General features: G+C 46.3%; 1 protein-coding gene across 1 annotated transcript in view; it reads left to right on the forward strand.

Moving 5' to 3' along the window:
• Nucleotides 1-3,761: 3,761 nt before the first annotated feature.
• Nucleotides 3,762-20,964, forward strand: part of CNBD2 (cyclic nucleotide binding domain containing 2) — a 38,844-nt gene continuing 21,641 nt past the window's right edge. The window contains exons 1-4 of the mRNA XM_035137489.2: nucleotides 3,762-3,894; nucleotides 13,566-13,606; nucleotides 16,765-16,890; nucleotides 17,759-17,812. Coding sequence (XP_034993380.2) covers nucleotides 3,864-3,894; nucleotides 13,566-13,606; nucleotides 16,765-16,890; nucleotides 17,759-17,812 — 252 coding nt within the window. The 5' untranslated portion in view covers nucleotides 3,762-3,863. The remainder of the gene's footprint in view (nucleotides 3,895-13,565; nucleotides 13,607-16,764; nucleotides 16,891-17,758; nucleotides 17,813-20,964) is intronic.

A 20,964-nucleotide genomic window follows, 5' to 3' on the forward strand; every position in this document is an offset into this window, starting at 1 on the left:
CTGCCAGGGGCGTCTTACCCATAGAGGCCAGCGGCGCAGGGCGCCAAGGTGCCAAGTTCTGGAGGGCGCCAGGTAAGAGGCGGAGGCTGGACGCGGAACTTCCCTGCATCAGCTCACCGCCCTCGCACGCCTCCGCCATGCCGCGCTGAAGCAGCGCCATACCTGGAGCTGAGCCAGGAGCCGCTGTGTCCAGCCTCCACTTCTTCTCCACCAGAGGAACTGCCCTCCAACCGCTGCCCACCTCCTCCAGCCCCGCAAAGCTGGGCGCGTCACCGGCAGTGCCTCCTCCCTAAAAAAGGTCGGCAACTCTGGGAAGGTGGGGGGGGGCGCCAAAGGAATCTTTGCACCATGGCACCGGATATAATAATAATAATTTATTATTTATACCCCGCCCATCTGGCTGGGTTTCCCCAGCCATTGTGGGCGGCTTCCAACAGAAAAATAAAACACAGTAATCTATTAAACATTAAAAGCCTTCCTGAACAGGGGTGCCTTCAGATGTCTTCTAAAAGTCTGGTAGTTGTTTTCCTCTTTGACACCTGTTGGGAGGGTGTTCCACAGGGCGGGCGCTACCACCGAGAAGGCCCTCTGCCTAGTTCCCTGCAACTTGGCTTCTCGCAACGAGGGAACCGGCAGAAGGCCCTCGGTGCTGGACCTCAGTGTCCGGGCAGAATGATGGAGGTGGAGACGCTCCTTCAGGTATACTGGACCGAGGCCATTTAGGGCTTTAAAGGTCAGCACTAACACTTTGAATTGTGCTCGGAAATGTACTGGGAGCCAATGTAGGTCTTTCAGGACCGGTGTTATGTGGTCTCAGCGGCCGCTCCCAGTCACCAGTCTAGCTGCCGCATTCTGGATTAGTTGTAGTTTCCGAGTCACCTTCAAAGGTAGCCCCACGTAGAGCGCATTGCAGTAGTCCAAGCGGGAGATAACTAGAGCATGCACCACTCTGGCTAGACAGTCTGCAGGCAGGTAGGGTCTCAGCCTGCGTACCAGATGGAGCTGGTAGACAGCTGCCCTGGACACAGAATTGACCTGCGCCTCCATGGACAGCTGTGAGTCCAAAATGACTTCCAGGCTGCGCACCTGGTCCTTCAGGGGCACAGTTACCCCATTCAAAACCAGGGAATCCTCCACACCTGCCCTCCTCCTCTCTCCCACAAACAGTACTTCTGCTTAAGACAGCCCTGGTAACTGCACTCAGTAACTACTGAACACACACTTGTTGGCAACCTCCCTTTTACAGGGAGAGAATTGCAGTTCAAGTTCATACCTACACTTTAGGCATTGCTGGTCTGACACATAAGTGTGTGGGTGGGTGGGGTTTATATTTGGGGGGTTGATAGTGCCACCCCATATATCCTAGTTAGGATTCAGAAACTACCCAACTAGAATTTTATCATGGAACTTCATTTGCTCTTTTGCACTTTGGTGGGTGAATGCGTAAATGTCTTTTAAACAAACTTTTACTTTTTTAGGGTTTACAGTTGCAATCATTTGATGAAGCAACAGCCCTTCTGAGGCTGGATAGCCAAACACCTCTCCAGCCTGCAAGCCTTACGCATTCCACAAGGAGGCAATTAACCACCCAGCCTATATTCAATAAGGATAATAACCTTCAAGCAAGTTTCAGTCAAGCACAGAACAATGCGACAACATTAGCGCCTGGAGAACAACATGGACCAAATCAAAGGCTTGTGGCTTTGGGTCAGTTTGTAACTGTTGGAAGCATGGGGGGTGCTGAAGCTGTTGAAACAAATCAAAGTCTTTTAGGAGATGAGCAGACCATTTCCGCACAGACGGCAGACAACTGTTCAGCTCTTAGTGAGTACAAATCTCTCTAGGTTGTCAAGATGCAAAAAGTTCTACTTCTTAGCTATCTGTTTCACAAGGATGGTTGAAGTGACTGCTAGCTGGTATCTGACAACATTTAATGATGCAGCTTCAGGGTGTGCTAGGGCGTCTCGGAGCATTATATTTTGAGCCCATCTGGTGTATATACACATTTGTGGCAGATAAGCATGCCCATTGTAGGCTTTGAAACTCTGAATAGTTGCTACATCCTAAAGCAGAGTCATACAGAAATATATCACCAGAGTGACTACTCCAGAGTAAGGAGTGTGGACAAGCAAACAGATAAATCACAGAAGGGGTCATTTTCTTTAATCAACACCCGGAAGCTGTTCTTGGTACTACCAGTGTTTCTTCCCACAAGGGGCTTAATCGTCAGGCTGCACAATGGAGTCTAGACAATTTACAATCCATAGTTTAGACCAGGCATCCCCAAACTTCGGCCCTCCAGATGTTTTGGACTACAATTCCCATCTTCCCCGACCACTGGTCCTCTTAGCTAGGGATCATGGGCGTTGTAGGCCAAAACATCTGGAGGGCCGCAGTTTGGGGGGGGCTGGTTTAGACAAAAGGACAAATCTGTCCCTTTGTGCATTTCTCCCATAGGAAGAACAGAAAAGAGGGTATGTAGCCTTCTGTTTCTTAGCCTTCCTAACCTTGTATCTATGGTTGAAGGCAAGGTGTTAGCTTTGCAGAGTCTTCAGCCTCAATATTTCACACCATGGAAATTATTGGCTCTGTTGCAAGTGTGTTTGAAAGGAATTGCGTCAGTAGAATGATTGCAGTGTCTTTCTGCATCATCGAAAGGAACTCCACTCCATAGTTTCTGCGCAGAACTCTACAAAACTAAATAATGAGGAAGAAACTCTACTGAGAACTTTTAAAAGTTAACTTGATTCGTGGTTTGTGTTGAAGGATGACATTGTTCATATGTATGCTTGTCTGTATGCGATTAGTGTGAATAGAGAGGGGGGCTCTTACCATTTTCCTGCCTTCCCACATATATTACGATTTGCCGCTTCTACAAGTAGTTTAACTTGCACCCACCAGTTGTTAGAGCAGTACAGCTGTCAAAAGCAAAGTCTTAAATCAGTTTTAACTTTATTGCTTTTATTTCCCTTTTTTAGGAGAAGGAAGCAGCAGCAGCAGCTGAAGAGGACATTGTTTGCAGAGGTCCAGAGATGGAGAAATACAGAGACTTGCAAGCACCATCTGTGCTTGAGTCTATGAAGGCTGTTGAGAACTTGGAATGAAGATTAGGTCAGCTTTTGAGAGGGCATTATTTGATGGAGGCTCCTTATGACTATCTGTAATAGACAACTGCTTTGATTTACAGCTGATCTGGTTCACTGCCGGTTCCAGATTGTTCCTCATGTGAAGCTACTAGTATCTTCCTCCTTTGCATGATGTTTCGATACCCAAATGACCTGTTATGGTCATATTTGAGAAGACCTTCCAAAACCAGATTGCTGAGGGATATAATTTTGAGCCCAAGAATGCCTGCTCTCACTGATTCCTCTCCACCTTGGGACCCTTTAACTTGTTTCAGCACACACAAGGACATTTGCCTAGATAGCAGCAGCAATGGAATTACAAGAGACATTTATTAATTGAGACCCAGCCAATTAATAGCTGAAAGGGGAGGAAACGATTATCCCGTGGAAAAGAATTGGGTTGCCAGCAAAAAAACAACAACTGTTGAACTTGTATGCTTAGCTGACATTGTGGAAGAAGGTTTCACCTGATACCTACAGTTAACCTTCAGATTTATTGATGGTGTTGTCTTTTCTCATTCTGCACACCGTATACTGAACGGGCAGGCAAGCTATGGCTAAAAAGAGCCCTTAACATTTGGTGAAGAATTGGAGTTACTCTTCAGCTGATCTCTCTCTTACTGCACTGTGCACTTTACCCTTCGCAGAGAAGCATATGGGATTTAAAGCCTGCTCATTCATTTGCCACGTGGTAGAACAGACTTCTAAAATCCGTAATGGGTCTTGACTGTTCAGGAAATGTGTAGCAGTCCCATCCATGAATTAATGGGTAAGTTGAGCCTTTTGTGATCTCTCCAGCCCTCTTCAAGAAAGCTTTAAGAATGCAAAAGCGCGTGATAAGTTCTAATGTGAAGACTGTCACTTTATTATTTGTTGAAATTATATCCTGCCCTTTCTTCTTTAAGCGTAGGGTAGCAAACTGTTCCACACTTTTTTTGGGGGGGGAGGACTGTTCTAGTTTTTTTAAAAAAACATTTTGTCTAGTGATCTCAGGGTTCCAGGAACAGTATTCTTCACCTACTAAGTGTCTGGGTAAATGGGAATGTTTTCACATTCCTCTTGAAAGTTAATAATGAGTTAATAATGATGGAGGCATGCACACATCACTAGGGGGAGCATACGAAAGGAAAGGGGATTTCAGCGTGGGATATTTCAGATATCTTTGTACCAAGCAGAATTCTTATGGCATTATTCATACCTGCAGGGTTAAAAAATGAAAGCACAGAAATGGTGAATTCATGCCATTTTTCTTTTTCTTTGCACAAAGTAGTAGTTGAAATTATTTCCTGTGAGCAATTCACACACCTGGGATTGTGTTCCGAATTGTGTCGTGACTTGTTCCCCATTGATTTCAATGGGACTTAAGAGCCATTCACTTGTGATCCAACTCAACATTGTGTGCGTGTTACAAATGAAGCCTTTTGTAAATACCTAAACTATTTGCTGGTGACAGTTTCTGATGTTTAAACTTGAAGGATCAATAACTTATTTGAGCTGTAAACAATTTAATCATGTGAATATGAAAATGTTTTTGCTTGTGCAATTTTGAAGACAGGCTTTGTGTTGTACACACACCTTCTATGGTGTTTCATATTAATATGTAAAGTTGGAGGATTTTTTAAAAAAACAAAAACGGTGATGTTTGTTTTCGGTGTGTGATTAGTGTGTGGCCTTAAACATATTCCTGAGGACTTTGGTCTGAGGAAGGTGACAGAAATCTGTGAGCACTGGTTTCCTACCATGCTTTCCCCCTGTTTATAAAATCAATTCTACACATACAAACTTTGTGACATGCTTGCTACTATGTATGTTTCCGTGTAACACATTGCAACTGTAATTTATTAAAGGAAGAACTTGATTTGCCTGAAATCTAAAGCGGAACTGAAGGATGACATTGCTATCCAGTGGATACCCATTATAAAGTTTACTGGGAAGAATATCACACTCGCAGGGAAGAATATCAATGAACAATATTCTTCATAAATTCGTCACTGCTATTAGCACATGGCTATGCCATATTTTCGTCGGATTACAGACTTGTTAAAAGGCCACTATCTTCTCACTTTCTGCATAGCCAGCTAAGTCTGTGATAATGGTTCTGAATGTGCCTGCTTTGAGCATGATTCTGTCTGTGGAAAGGCTGGATACAGTTTTTTTTTATTTTAAAAAATAATGTTAATAGAGCATGCCCTTTGATAGTAGTACAGTATTCCGGTATATTTTCTTCGTTTGCCAACCGTGCCTCCCTCCAAACTGGGCACACCTATGACATTGAGGTTTATTTTGAGATTCATAATAACCTGAAACCTCCTTAAAGCATCAAATATCCTTCACAGACTGCTTTACAGACCAGAACCGGACCAGATAATTCCTTCAACGCTGTATGAAGGGCCTTGTTCCAAGTCAACAATATGCATTTCCTTCTCCAAATTCTTAAGATTACACGGCAGGCTTAATTTCTCACTGTATAGGATCTTTTTTTGCTTCAGTGAATCTTTTCTTAGTAGACAGCTGTGTCCTTGGATGACATGTCCCCTGTCATAATATGCTTGTTACCACCAGCAATGCTGTTTGTTGCCTCACTTGGTAGAGACAGAAGGGCAAATTTAAGATCTAATCTCCATTAGATTGTGGCCAGTTTGAGGGGGAACTCAAATAGTGGATGGGTTGAGGAGGGGAGAATTTGCCAAACACAAAACTCACTGGGAATAAAGAGTAGCAATTGGAAGAAGCTGGTCCGAATTTAAAACTTCTGATGGTTTCTCAGCACGCATTTTTTAGTCCTACCATTGGCTTGGCCAAAACAGATGTTTCGTTTTTATGAAATAATCACAAAAGCTGGCTTACCAAAGGCAAAAGAGGTGTCTGAAACTGCTGCGATTTCAAACTTACCACTCAGCTTTCTGAAAATGCTTTTTCCTGGCGCTTGTCATTCAGCGATTCACTTCCAGAAGATGGTGGTGTCACAGCCACAAGGCGGCCTTATAAGAAGAGAAAAGCCAAACATTGCTGTAACTTTTTGTCTCTGTATGTGATGTGTAAGGAGGGAGCCAGTTGGTGCCTGCTGTCTACAGCCCTGTCTCTAAGCTTCACCTGTTTAGCCAAAGGAGGGACACTGCGTCAGGTGAGTGATGACTTGGAGAGTGTTTATCCGCAGTGCCTGCATGCCTATGGCCTTCCTGCAGCTGGGTGAAGCACCAGATGAGAGTGGTCTTAGCTGGGCATATTGCGCCCAGTTTTGGTCTAGCTGGGTTGGCCTTCCTCTTGGCTCTGTAATAAAAGCCTACATTGATGGACATATCATACCGCAGGAAGGGGAAAAAAAGCCTTCCTTTCCTAAAACTGCCAATGTGATGAAGAAGAGTCCATTCTATATTTCTCTAATGGCTGGAAGAGGACATACCATATTTTTCCACGTATAAGACATCCCCTGTTTTTTGGAGCCCCAAATTAAGAAATAAATACTTTAAACACCAAACAGAACAACTTTGATATTTTATTTAATATTCAAAACACCGGCATATTTAGTACGGTATATTTAAACATCAAACAGTGAGGCAAGCTGTGTAATGGCGGCTGCTCCTTTTGGCTCAGTGTAACTCCACTGTAGCTGCAGCGCCAGCTCTCCCGCCTGTGTGTTGCACTTTTGTCTCAGTATTTACGGTATGTACCGTATTTACTCCACAAGCGCTGTCAGATGCGAATGCTGATTGAGGAGCTGTGATGGCCAGAGCTGCCTGAGTGAGTGCGCTTGGGGAATGGGGGGGGGGTCTGGGTAGCCAGGGGGCAGCTGAGGGAACCAGGTGAAAGGGACAGTGTCTGGAGTGGGGGCTTCGGGGGGGGGGAGTACCAGACCAGGGTTTGTGGTGAGGCCAATAGTGAGGGGAGGCTGAGGGGGGGGGAGAGAATATGGATGTCTGCATGTGTTTATATATTTAATTGCAACATTCCGTGTATAAGGCGACCCCCAATTTTAAACTTAAATTTTTTTGGGGGGAATATCATCTTATACACTGAAAAATATGGTAAGCATATTTAGAGTTACTGTTTTTACAGGTTTCGCTGAAATACTTCCTGTCAAATGCAAAGGAAAACAGTAACGTCTGCACAACCATTTCTAACTATTGAAAAGCTCTTCTTAAATTGTGGTCTTTTTGAAGGCTGGGATTTATGTGGGCCTCCTGCCAAATCCATATATCCCATATAGTTTTGAAATAGTTATCGTTGTATAAAACTGGTAGTGGGCTAAGATGCATTTTTTGTTAAAAAATACAGCTTAATACAGTCTGAATACAGTATGTGAATAAACATAAGTGAACTTTTTTATTTTAAATGGGGGGAAATCAGGGTGAGGTCAGGACTGCATGCAAAGATCTCTCAGTTGCTTTTATCTACTTCATTTTTAAAATAAAATATTACATAGGAAGCTCCCACATTCTGAGGCAGTCCACTGTCCCATCCTATTAGCAACTCTACACTGACCTCTCCAGAGTTTCACACAGGGAACCTCCCAACACCCCTCTCCCCAGGTGCCAGGACCTGAACCCAGGACCTGAGTGCAAAGCAGACGCTCCTCTGTCACTGAGCTATGGCTGGTTGAATATAACAGCTGCTAAATGCTGCTGCCCTTGCATATTTATTATATGGACCACTAATAAACGCCATCTCCAACTCCTTGAAAGATTCCATCAATGGTGTCTCTGAAAATTTGTACACATCACTGGGGAAGACAGGCGAACTAAAGCTAGAAGAAGCAAAGGTCACCAATGATTCTTCAACATCAGCTTCAAAGCAACTACTCTATTCCGAACTTAAGAATGGAAAGTGTAACGCTGGTGGTCAACAAAAGAGGTTTAAAGACTCTCTCTAGGCAAATCTAAAAAATATATATAGTATAAACCGACAACTGGCAAACACTTGCCTGCAAGCACTCCAATTGGAGAACAGCCTTTACCAAAGGTGTCATGGACTTTGAAGATGCTCAAACTCAGGGCAAAAGGGAGAAACATGCTCAGAGGAAGGCACACTTGGCAAATCCTCACCGTGATCATCTGCTGCCTGGAGAAACATATGTCGTCACTGTGGAAGGATGTGTGGATCCAGAATTGGCCCCCACAGTCACTTGCGGACTCACTGTTAAGACCGTGAGTTAATCTTACTCGGCTACGAGTTGTCACCAAAGAAGAATGGAAACAGAACACTAGGTGGTATAAACGTTAGGCCCAGGCTAGCAAGACTGCTTTTGCATTCTCTGCCTCTAGAAAATAGAATGGAATGTGGATTATCTTGAGAGTACAGTTGCCCGATTCTATAGCCATTGGTTCTGATTCTGTCACAGAAGGTCTTTTGGCGGGGGAAATCTAAGGCCTCCGAGCGAAGTGACCCTCAGGAAGCCTCTCGCCATGCCTGTAAAGCTCTGGAGAAGACAGCTGTATTCTGCCGGATTGCAGCATATGTGGTTCAGTGAGTGCTGGGGAGTAGGACAGAATGAACTAGTCTCTTCCCTTATTCAGCAGGTGGTGGTGGGGATATATTTTCCTTGACCTGTTCCTGAAGGTCACATCTATGATCATACTGGATCCTCTTGTTGCACGTCTAACAAAATTCCTTTTCTTCAGCTGCTCTCACTTTGATGTCACTGAGATCTCTCTAGCGTTGTGGTGTTGAGAGTGTGATTTCCTACCAACTTAGTTTTTATGTATACCCCTTTGTTCTGAAGAAAAGTCAGGGAGAGTTCTTGGGGTCCTTGTAGCATACCTGTGAACTGAGTTACATTGGACAGCATTGGGTTTCCAACAATTATTAGGCAGATGCCTCTGGAGTCTGGATGGGTCCAAAAGCAGGACTTGGAGGTGATCGCTATCCCTTGTTGTTTATCGCCGCCAGCTAGTATTCCGAGAAATACATCCTCTCTATTTATAGAGCTTTCCGTTTGACTGTCTCATAATGATCTTTCTTCTTATATAAACGAAACAGCAGCACCCCCACACAAGCAAGAGAGAAAAGAAGTTGCAAGGAAACTCCAGAGTTTGCAGAATTGCAAAAAACAATTAGGAAACACACACACACACACACACACACACACACACACACACCATTTTGGGAACTTGCCAAAAACAAAAACGAAGCAACCCATTGAAATGTTCGCTGGATATAGAATGCTGACCGACTGTTCTGAGAAACCAAATATCGGTCTAGAGAGGGAATAGAATTGTGCATCCTGAACAGAAGCACTCCATGCTGCAACATTTGGTTGCAGAAATTTGCTTTTCATAGCGAATAGCCAAGGAAAGGTCCCTTGGAGCCTTGTCTCTTAGCATTGGTGCATCTGGTATATTCTTTCCCATGGGCTCAGAACAATCTGTAAAAATAAAGTCAGGTGTTTGTTTGTTTGTTTGTTTGTTTAAAAAATAATTGCAGCAATAGTGTGTATTGATGCCCAATGATGCCAAGGGTGGCATATTCCAAGTTTGCAAATTGCCACTTTCTTTTTCATTTGCCAGGGGCATGTGCGGAGGAGTAAAGGCATGGCTAACCCAAGCAAGGGCAGGGGTTTCAAATGCATGCAACTGTCACTCTTTTGGGTGGCAGGATCTAGAATCAATCTAGATTGAAAGCAGCATGCTGAGCACTTCCGGTTTGACTGCCATGGCGAACGGCTGTCCCATAACAGCGGAGCCCTTTCGTGTGGATAACGAGGATAATATGGGAGTAGTTATCCTCCCCCCCAAAACCCCAGGGCTGGGGGGGGGAGCAGCCCACCCTCAGATAATCCGATACCTGCCATCCATCCTGAAGGAATGTGGAAGGCAGGGGGAGCTGGGTGCAATGCCCTGCGCATCTCAGCAACTCTGCAAAGCCAGTGCCATGAGCGGAGGACACCTGTATTTTAAGATAAAAATTCGGACTTAATTTACAGGCATGCTCCGAACTAGCAGAGATAAAATAATTTGCTAATTTAATCAGCCACTGAGAAGGATTCGATCTGGAGAAAGACTTTCATCGTAACTAAAGGACAACTGTTTGAAATATGTAAGTGGATGCTAAGCTTAACTATGAAACAGACTGTGTGAAATTTTGACTAAGACTCTGGCAATGATCATTAAGGGAAAGATGAACGGAATTCCCGATGGAGTTGTTGTGTTAGCGTGGAACAGCTGGAAGGAGACTGGGATATCTGCCTGGGATTAATGGTGGACTGTGACGCAGTTAAAACTATCCTTGTGAGCAGAAAATGAAAGTAACATCGCTGAGGAGCAGCAACAACACCACAAAGTACTGACCCGCTTGTTGAATTAACTGATGGATTAATTGTATAGCCCCAGGGGGAGGTGAGCCTTTTTTAATTCTCTTTTGATATATGTGTGCTTACAGTTTTACCTGGTAAGCCTCCCCCGAAAGGCAACTGTTTGAAATACGCAAGCGGGTTTGAAAGAGCATTCTGCTGCCGTTGTGGTTCAATTATAATATTGACTGGGTGAGGATTTTGGTAGCTACCCTCAGTGGAAGGATGGAAAGAATTCCGGACTGGAGTTACCTTGATACCAGTGGTATCAGCATGTTGGGAGATGGAGCGAGACTACAGAGGGCATTTCTGGGTGTCTGCCCGGGGCTAATGGCGTTTTTTTGGGGGGGGGATGTGGCGTATTACGGCTCCTGTGAGCAGAAATAGAAAATGGAATTGCTGGAATGTGGATAATAACAGGGGAAAATATTTCATACAGAACTACGAAGGCGAACGTTGGACAGATCAGTGGTTGCAACCATAAATGAAAATTAAACGAAGGATCAACATTGGAATGGTTTATTGACTAACTAAGAAATGCAATGGGATATTTGATGATCAGCACTCCGTGAAATTCAGAACATGGGAAGTCACCCAAAGATATATAATTTGGCTTTTATATTTGACTATTTTGATTGTATTGTAATTTGGAATGTTTTGATGTGGTTTTTATTGGATTATTAAAATGGGAAATTTAATAAATATTATTTTTTTAAAAAAGAAAGCAGCATGCTGTGCATGAACATGAAAGATTATGGACTGAGAAAGAAATACTGTTGCAAACCACCCCAATCTCTAAGTGGAGTGAGATTCCACAGGTTCTAGGCACTTTCCCCAAGTTCTGTTTCCTTGGAATAAAGGGACAAAGCAGACTGTGGTGTGTCTCTATTATATATGGTTTATTTTAACATAGAATATATACAACCTAAGCCTCAGAAGAAGGGGCTCACAGCATCAACAGACCAAAAGCTCTTGCTCCTCCCATAGTCACAGCTTTGGATTCTAGCAGAAATCAACATCTCTCTCTCTCAGTGTCTGCCTGCAGCCTGTTCTGAGCTCAGCTCACGCCTGGTGTGCCCTGGCCTTTGTATTTCTCCTACTGTATAGCAGCCAGGTGAGGGACAGAAGGGGGAGAGCCCACCCCATTTGCCCTCTGGCACAGAGCAACTTTTTTGTTGTTGCACTTTGGTCATTATGTCATTTGCTTGCCTGATTTGTTCAACAATTGAATCCTCTGTTAGATCTTAATCCTTGCCTGATCCGGGACTCCAGGAATTAGGAGGGACTCAGGCATCATAGGGACGCGGGTGGCGCTGTGGTCTAAACCACAGAGCCTAGGGCTTGCCGATCAGAAGGTCCCTGCGACGGGGTGAGCTCCCGTTGCTCGGTCCCAGCTCCTGCCAACCTAGCAGTTCGAAAGCACGTCAAAGTGCATGTAGATAAATAGGTACCGCTCTGGTGGGAAGGTAAACGGCGTTTCCATGCACTGCTCTGGATCGCCAGAAGCAGCTTTGTCATGCTGGCCACATGACCTGGAAGCTGTATGCTGGCTCCCTCGGCTAGTTAAGCGAGATGAGTGTCGCAACCCCAGAGTCGTCTGTGACTGGACCTAATGGTTGGGGTCTCTTTATCTTTACAGGCATCATAGTGGCTAACCCCTCTAAGCTAAAAACTACATTTTTGTGCTACAAATGGGTTAGTGTGTATGCAGCTTCGAACTCACAACTTTGACTTTGGGTAATTGTTTTGCAGCAATAGCAAATGCATTTAGCTCCACAAATTACCTAACGTTAGCTGCCATGCTCACTACTACATCAAGTCCACTGGCCACTGGCCACCATTGCATTTCAGCAACTCATATAAACTACAGTGGTACCTCTACTTACGAATAACTCTACTTACGAATGTTTCTACTTACGAATGGAGCTCCGTCCGCCCTCTTGGATACGGTTTAGATAGGATTTTTTCTACTTACGAATTTTTAGATAGGGTTGCTTCTACTTACGAATTTTTTCTCCCAATGCATTCCTATGGGATTTGACTTACAATTTTTTTTCGACTTACAAATGTGTGTTTGGAATGCATTAAATTCGTAAGTAGAGGTACCACTGTATTCAAATAGCTTCCAGGAGGCCAGGCCGGCTCTAAGGGAAGGCTGGGTGGCACAGGGTGCCGGGCCGCCGGGGGGGGGCACCGCGCCCGCCCACCAGTTGCGACGAGAAACGGGGCGGGGGGGGGGCACCAGAGCGATCTTCGCACCATGGCGCCCGGGCGCCCAACATGCTTAAGACGGCCCTGCAGGAGGCTATTCATCCCAAATCTCCCAGCCAGAGTCTACAGGGAGTAATGGGCTGAACCTACAAAGAGAAAGTGTTTAATCTGAAGTTATATGAGCCTAGATAAGGCTATAGTGCTTTGCATGTCCACATTGGCTAGGCCATAGGTAGGCAAACTAAGGCCCAGGGGCCAGATTCGACCCAATCGCCTTCTAAATCCGGCCCACGGGCGGTCCGGGAATCAGCATGTTTTCACATGAGTAGAATGTGTCCTTTTATTTAAAAGTCATCTCGGGGTTATTTGTGGGGCCTGCCTGGTGTTTTTACATGAGTAGAATGTGTGCTTTTATTTAAAAGTCATCTCTGGGTTATTTGTGGGGCATAGGAATTCGTTCATCCCCCCCCCAATATAGTCCAGCTCCCCCCCCACGGTCTGAGGGACAGTGGGCTGGCCCCCTGCTGAAAAAGTTTGCTGACCCCTGGGCTAGGCTGATGTCACAATTGAATTTTATTACTCACCCAAAAAATAATCCACTTAATTAGGTCTGGTTAAAAAAAAAACAACCCACAGGAGGACAGCATAGGAAACAAAAACTGGACAGCAATGGTTTAATTAGGATGTCTGTTAGAAGATCGGTATACCCTGAAATTCTTCTCAAGATTGTGGGGTCCTCCGGAAGAATATGGGAGGCGCCACAGCGCAGCTGGGAGAGGAAGACGTCCAAAAAAGCTAAACCAAAATTATCCCAAGATCTAGAAGGTATCTTCCCACCTGTCTTTAAGTTGAGGGAGAGGAAATAAACTTTTCAATCTCTTAACAGGTGGGCAAAGTTCAGGTCAAAGATTTTAAGAACAGGCTCTGTAATTTTGTCTTAATAGACTCTAGACGATTTGCAAGAGGACAGCGATTAGCATTTCAGGTATGTATTATTTCCTGCGTGAGACACTTAATTTTCTGTCTGAGCCCCTTGGAGGTAGGTAATGACTGGCAAAAAAAAAATAAGTTAAATTTAACTGGCTCTGAATGAAAGACAGGTGCACTCTAAAGAGGGAAGGAGTGTAAGAGAGAAAAATGTGAATCAGATGAGGAAGAGGAGGAGTATAAAACTGATTTATCAGAGAAGACCAAGCTGAACAGATGGATTTTTAGCAGCCCTGATCTTTTACTCATGTCTTCTCACAAGTAAGTCCCAATAAATTTCATGGAATTTGCTCCCTGATAAAGTGTGTTTTAGGCTTGCTGTCTCTGCAGTCTTTCAAAGAGTAAAATTACAAGGTTCCGGTCAGGGCCGTCTTAAGGTCATTGGGCGCCCTGGTGCAGGGATCCCTCGGGCGCCCCGCCCCCCACTTAAAAAAAAGGAAAGCTCTTACCTGGCATGCTGGGCAGCCACCTGTCCAATGCCGGATTGAGTGGGGGAGGGGGTGCCGCTGCTCCGTGCGGCCTTCCTCCCTTCTCCCAGCGGGCCGGGGTGCCTGGGCAGGCCAGGCAGCACCGGGGCCTTTCCAGCTGTCTCCCGCGACTCCGGCGCTTGCTGGGTCCACGGCCATTTCCTTCCCGCCGACAGGGCGCTGCGTTTCATTGGTAGAGGTGCTGCCATGTGTCATCGCCTCTACCAATGAAACACAGCGGTGGGGTGAGGGATGACCCTGGCGCTGCAGAGCGGAACAGGGTCCTAGTGCCCCTGTTCCGCTCGCTTACCTCCCTGCTCTCCCGGCGCGGCTGGTGGAGGGAAAAGGGAGGCCGCCGCGCAGCTCCCCCACTTGCTAGGACGCCCCCTGATCGGCTAGGCACCCTGGCGCAACGCGCCACTAGAATCAATGGGCGAGCCAGGCCTGGTTCCGGTGGCCAAAGTCACCTGAAGAAAGAGCCTTATTTTCGGCTGTAAAATTGGTTTTAATGGGGGGGGGGGGTTCAGTGTGGGATAAGAGGGAGCACTGATGGGTAAGGAGCAATGAGAGAACAAAGATACCTCAGAGGTTAGATGAAGCAGCAGGTCAGCCTGAGGCGAACCACAAAACGGTGCCCCCCTCCTCTCCAGGGAAGAAGGGATTGAGTAGAGATCAACATTGGGAACAAAGGAGGAATGAAGACCTTCATGGGGATCTACCCTGTGGATTCTGCCACCTGAGGTGGTCACCTCACTGTGCCTCATGAGTGGGCTGGCCCTGGGTAGAACAAAGGAGTAAGACCGTAATGGAAGGAAAAGGGGGAAATCCAATATTATATTAGTCAGTCTAAGAAATTGAACATGGTAGTTTTTGTTTTATAGCCATCTGGTTGTGTATGTGTGTGTGTATCTAATCTAATCTATCCAGCCACCGTATTTATTGCTCCATAAGATGCACCTGACCAAAAGATGCACCTAGTTTTTAGAGGAGGAAAACAAGAAAACATATTTTGCTTTCTTGAATTGTCCTAGGCATAGCAGCCAACTCCTAGAGGCCTAGGTGCCTTTGCCCCCCCCCATTAAATATTTGAGGAAGTCGTGTGTCCCCCCCCCCATGTTGATGGGCATTGTCATTCATATAGTGTGCATGCACTTTGTCTTGAGATCAATTGCAGCAGTTCTCAACCTGTGGGTCCCCAGATGTTGTTGGACTACAACTCCCATCACCCCTCAACTCCCATCATCCCTGAGCTCTGGCCTTGCTAGCTAGGGGCAAGGGGAGTTGTAGTTGAGCAACATCTGGGGACCCACAGGTTGAGAAAGGCTGATACAATATGTGAGGTATATACCTGCCCCCCCAATATTTTGTACAAGTTGGAAGAGGGAGGGAGGGAAGGAAGGGGTGAGAGAGAGAGAGAGAGAGAGAGAGAGAGAGAGAGAGAGAGAGAGAGAAAGAGACAGACAGATAAGGAAGGAAGGGGTGAAAGAGAGAGAGAGAGATGGGACGAGGAAGAGAGAGGGAAGGAAGGAGGGAAGAAAGGGGTGAGAGAGAGAAGAAAGAGAGGGAGGAAGAGCTGAAAGAGGGGGAGGGAGGGGGGAGGGAGGGAAGGAAGGAAGGAAGGGTTGAAAGAGAGGGAGGGAGGGAAGAGGGAGAGAAGGAAGGAAGGAAGGATGGGGCAGTGGCGAACGGTGCTGCTTGGCTGCCCAGGCAGCAAATGTGGAGGTGCCCCTTGGGGGCGTGGCGTGGCTCTGCAGCGCACATGCGTCAGGACGATTGGCGCATGCGCCGTTCGTCCAGGCGTGCGCAGCTGGTCCCATGGCAACCTTACGATCCGCTGAGCAAGCGGCAACTTGTAAGGCTGCCCCGTCCGTGCTGCTTTTTGCACGTGGCACCCTTACGAGTTGCTGCTTGTAAGGTTGCCGCGGGAGCAGCAGCGCCAGCCCGGCTGCCGTTCGCATACATATGGAGTGCACACGCGCTGGGATGCTGCACATGCGCAGTCAGTACGTGCTGCTGCTGGCGCTTGGCGGCCCCGTAACGGGCTGCTGTGTGCGAGCAGCTGTCCGTGGGGCTGCGTGCGCACATGCCGGGATGCTGCACCTGCACCGTCAGTACGCGCTGCTGCTGGCGCAGGGCGGCCCCACGTTGCCACTGCTCGCACACAGCTGCCTGTAATGGGCTGCCACTCGCGGTGCATGAGCGCAGAGGCGAGGGGCGGGGAGGGGTGTCCCGAGTAGAGCCCCCCCCTGAATGGAGCCCGGGGCGGCCCGCCCCACCGCCCCCCCTTGCTATGCTCCTGGAAAGAGGAGAGAGAGAGAGAAAGAGAGAGAGAGAAAGAAAGAAAGAGGAAGGAAGGAAGGATGGAAGGGAGGATGGAAGCTGGGAGGAGGGGTGGAAGAGGCTCCCTTCCTTCTCTTCTCACCTCGCTCACTGTCACGGAAGCAGCCCAAGAGCCAGTTTCCCGCTGCACGCGGCTCTGGCTCTCGCATTCGCTCCATAGGACACACAGACTTTTCCCCTTCCTTTTTGGGAGGGAAAAAGTGTGTCTTATGGAGCGGAAAATACGGTAATCTCTATCTATCTATCTATCTATCTATCTATCTATCTATCTATCTATCTATCTATCTATCTATCTCCTTTCTCCTTGAAACAGAAGTGACACCATTGTTTTGTTCCCCCACCCCCAAAGCACTTCCACAGGGTTTGTAAGAATGTTATCCTGATGATCAGGGTATGTCGCTGCTTCCGGCGTGGACTGAAAGGATTCTCCTGTTTTCACCTGATAGAGAAAGACACTCGTGGGGAGATTGAGGAAGTAAGGAATATATATATATATTTTAAAAACCCACAAAAAAACACCACCACCAAAAGTCTTGTATTTACTATTGCTCTCGTTGCTCATGGGTGCTTTTTATATTTAATAAAATAATTATGAAGTTGGCTTGTGCTAAAATCATAGCATAGAAACAGAGTAAGATTCTCTGTAAGTTGGAAGGGACCCAAGGGTCATCTAGTCCAACCCCCTGGGATGCAGTTATTTCAACATGCTGTCCCCCATCCAATTTGAAACTGCACCGGACTTTGCATAGCTTAGACGTATAAGTCCTTAAAGGGTAATAAACGGGTAAAGGTAAAGGGACCCCTGACCGTTAGGTCCAGTCGCAGACAACTCTGGGGTTGCGGCGCTCATCTCGCTTTACTAGCCGAGGGAGCCAGCGTACAGCTTCTAAGTCATGTGGCCAGCATGACTAAGCTGCTTCTGGCAAAACCAGAGCAGCGCACAAAAACGCCGTTTACCTTCCCGCCGGAGCGGTACCTATTTATCTACTTGTACTTTGACATGCTTTCGAACTGCTAGGTTGGCAGGAGCTGGGACCGAGCAATGGGAGCTCCCTCTGTCGTGGGGATTCGAACTGCTGACCACCTGATCGGCAAGCCCTAGGCTCTGTGGTTTAACCCACAGCGCCACCCGCGTCCCTAGAAAGACTCTCTGCGTTAGCCGGGAAACAAACCCGGGTCAACTGCTTGGAAGGCAGCTATGCTCGCCATTATACCACCAACAGTAAAGGGTCATAGGACTTCTTAATTATAATAAAATTATTTAAAAGAGCTAATGTACTTAAGCTTTTTCTTCTTGTATGATCCATAACGAAATTAATTGCAGCTCGTTGTCTAACTTACAGGACAAGAAAAAGGCCAATGCTGTGTTTGATCGCCATGAGTTCAGTGTTTCAAAGGTCAGGACAAGCCATCTTACGTCTTTTCTTGCCCCTACAGTAACAGTAGGCATTTGTGTTTGTGGGTTTAGTTCAGTTGTTTGAATATAACCGTTTGGTGTGTTTTGCTATTACTGGGGGAAGTGGCTTGATAAGCCAAGGGTGACGCTGCTTCTTCCTTGAGAAGTTGTCTTTGAATTCATCGCCCTGCCTGCTTCCTCATCCATGATGTGGCTCATCCTAGCACACTCCTGAAATGCTCTTTTGCTTCCCAAGTGATCTCCCCATCATGAGATCAAAGCAGAGGCCATCTCGAAGCGCCACCATAGAAGAAGGAGGAGGAGGAGGAGGAGGAGGAGGAGGAGGAGGAGGAGGAGGAGGAGGAGAAGAAGAAGAAGAAGAAGAAGAAGAAGAAGAAGAAGAAGAAGAAGAAGAAGAAGAAGAAGAAGAAGAAGAAAAGTTGAGAGATTGCGGGACCACCGTGGTGTGATTCACACCCAAAAATCTACACATAGCGGGAGAGAGCATAGCTACCAGTGTGAGCAGTGCCATGGGGTAGGGCTTGGGGGCAGGGCCAGATTTAGGTTTGATGAGGCCCTAAGCTACTGAAGGTAATGGGGCCCTTGATACGTCCAGCTGTCCTTTGTCAACAACAAGTTGTCGCTGTTTTTTTGTGTTGGATATATGCTATATGATAATTTATGGACCTAATAGGTATCTAACGCCATTTGCACATATTGCCATGCAACCAGTTCATGCAGAATGTAAGGAACCCTATATATAGAAATGAGCAAACCAGTGATATTTTAGGGAGCAGGCTAGCAGGCGGGGGCCATGACTTGCATCATAGGAGCCTACGCAACACAAAACACTGTTGGTGTACAGTATTCAGGTTTTATTTTATTTGTTTTTTTATCTAATATTTTCAAAACGTACATCCAGTTCCCCCCCCCTTAAAATTCTTTTGGACCCCCCAAGAGAGTGGGGCCCTAAGCTATAGCTTGTTTAGCTTATACATAAATCTGGCACCGCGTGGGGGGCAGGAGTCCAGGGATCCACCTAGCAGAGGAAACAGGAGGGCTCCCATGTGTACTAGCTTCATCTCAAGTAAAAATAACAAAGAAGTTGACAAACGGCTCCAAGTTGTGCAATCTGAGTAGCACAACCTGATTCCGACAGCCTGTGGTAGGTGTGTGGCCTTGATGCTCCTGAGAGGTTCAGACTCCGCCAGCTAGATACTCAGTGCTGCCTCTGGTAGTTCTGATCACCACTTCATACTTAAGAATCTCTGGGTAAAAGAGTAAAAGAGTGTTGGAAAATGATTTATAATGAACGGAACAAAATGTTTGAAATTACTCCCCCCTCCCCCGCACCCAAACCAGAGTCCTTTCTGTTGGGGATAATCCAGGCTGAAATTCCCAGGTGTCCGAAAAGGTTATTTATGTATGTAACAACTGCGGCCTGTGTTTTGTTAGCCCCAAAATGTAAAATGAGCAAGGTCCCAAACACAAATTTTTGGCAACTTACCATCTTTTTCCGTGTATTGGACACCCCTTATTTTTGGGGGGGGCAAATTAAGAAAATGGGGGGAAATTGCCCTGACTTGTTGAATTTTGGGGGGGAGGATTGCCCAGAGGCTAACAGCCCCAGGAGTCTAACAGGCCGCCTATCAGCTGTTCCCTCGTCAGGAATCGCTGAGCTGGGGGGCCAGAGTTGAGCTTTTTGGGCGATTGAAGTAATATCCCCCCTCTGCACCTTTAACATCAGGGAAACATCACGCCTTGCGCTTCTCCTGTGTAACGTTGCGCTGCCTGCGCACGAATGGAGCCGTGTGAAGACACCGCACGGCAAAAACGGACTGTCTACAGCCTCCCCCCCCCCCCGCTGTAGGGCAGGCAGAGTGGGAGGAGGCAAGCAGACTACAGAGGCCCTGCGGCTCGCTACTGCCAGGAGCTGTGACTGCTAGAGCGAGTTCCGTATTTATTTATATATTTAATTACTATATTCCGTGGATAAGACGACCCACGTTTTTAGACCTAAAAAATTGGGTTAAAAAACCTCGTCTTACAGACAGAATATGCACAACTTGCAGACTTGACATATAGAATAAGAAAACAAGACGAAGATACGTTTAAAGAAAATGGGGAAACGTTTATTGAATATAGGGAAAATAATTGTGTACAGCTGAAAACACTGGCAGCATTAAGACAACAGTGTAAATAAGTTTTGATGGATGTAATAATGGAAAACCGATTGGTATAGCTTTTGTAAATTATGCAGGGATATAAGATATGCAAAATGAACCATGGAAAGAGAAGGAAGGAAGCCATGGATATCTTAAGTATGTAAAATATTTATCTGACATTGTAAAACACAAAAATTAAAAAATCATATCTATTTTTAGAAATCAATCTCTGGGCCAGGGATGGTATAGGTCAGACACAGAGAACTTGTGGCCATCCAAATATTGGTGGACCACAACTCCCATCTTCCCTGCCCATTTGGCCATGCTGTCTGGGGCGAATGGGAGATGGAGCCCTACAATGGACACTCCTATACTAGGTATTTGGGATGTATGGTCGTACCTTGGATCCCAAACACCCTGGAACTCGGACGTTTAAGCTCCCAAATGCTGCAAACCCGGAAGTGATCGTTCCGGTTTGCAAACATTCTTTTGGAACCCGAACGTGGGACGGGGCCAATCAGAAGCCGCAATTTGGTTTTTGAGCGTTCTGGAAGTCGAACGGACTTCCGGAATGGATTCTGTTTGACTTCCAAGGTATGCCTGTCATTTTAAATAGAGTGCTTGTAATGAAACATGAGATGTTGATGCCCAATACCGTAAACCAGGGGTCAGCAAACTTTTTCAGGAGGGGGCCTCTGTCCCTCATCCCTTGTGCCTGATTATATTTGGGGGGGGGAATGAACAAATTCCTATGCCCCACAAATAACCTAGAGATGCATTTTAAATAAAAGGACACATTCTTCTCATGTAAAAACACGCTGATTCCCGGATCGTCCATTGAGAAGGCGATTGGGCCGGATCCAGCCTTCGGGCCTTAGTTTGCCTACCCATGCCGTAAACTATTGCTTGTCAACCAGTTTGCCATGGCACCCTGGGGAGACTTGAGGAATGTTCAGGGGAACCCCCCCCCGGGATTGTGTGTGTCTCC

This window comes from Zootoca vivipara, chromosome 1 (genome assembly GCF_963506605.1).
Source record: "Zootoca vivipara chromosome 1, rZooViv1.1, whole genome shotgun sequence".
NCBI classification, from domain to species: domain Eukaryota; kingdom Metazoa; phylum Chordata; class Lepidosauria; order Squamata; family Lacertidae; genus Zootoca; species Zootoca vivipara.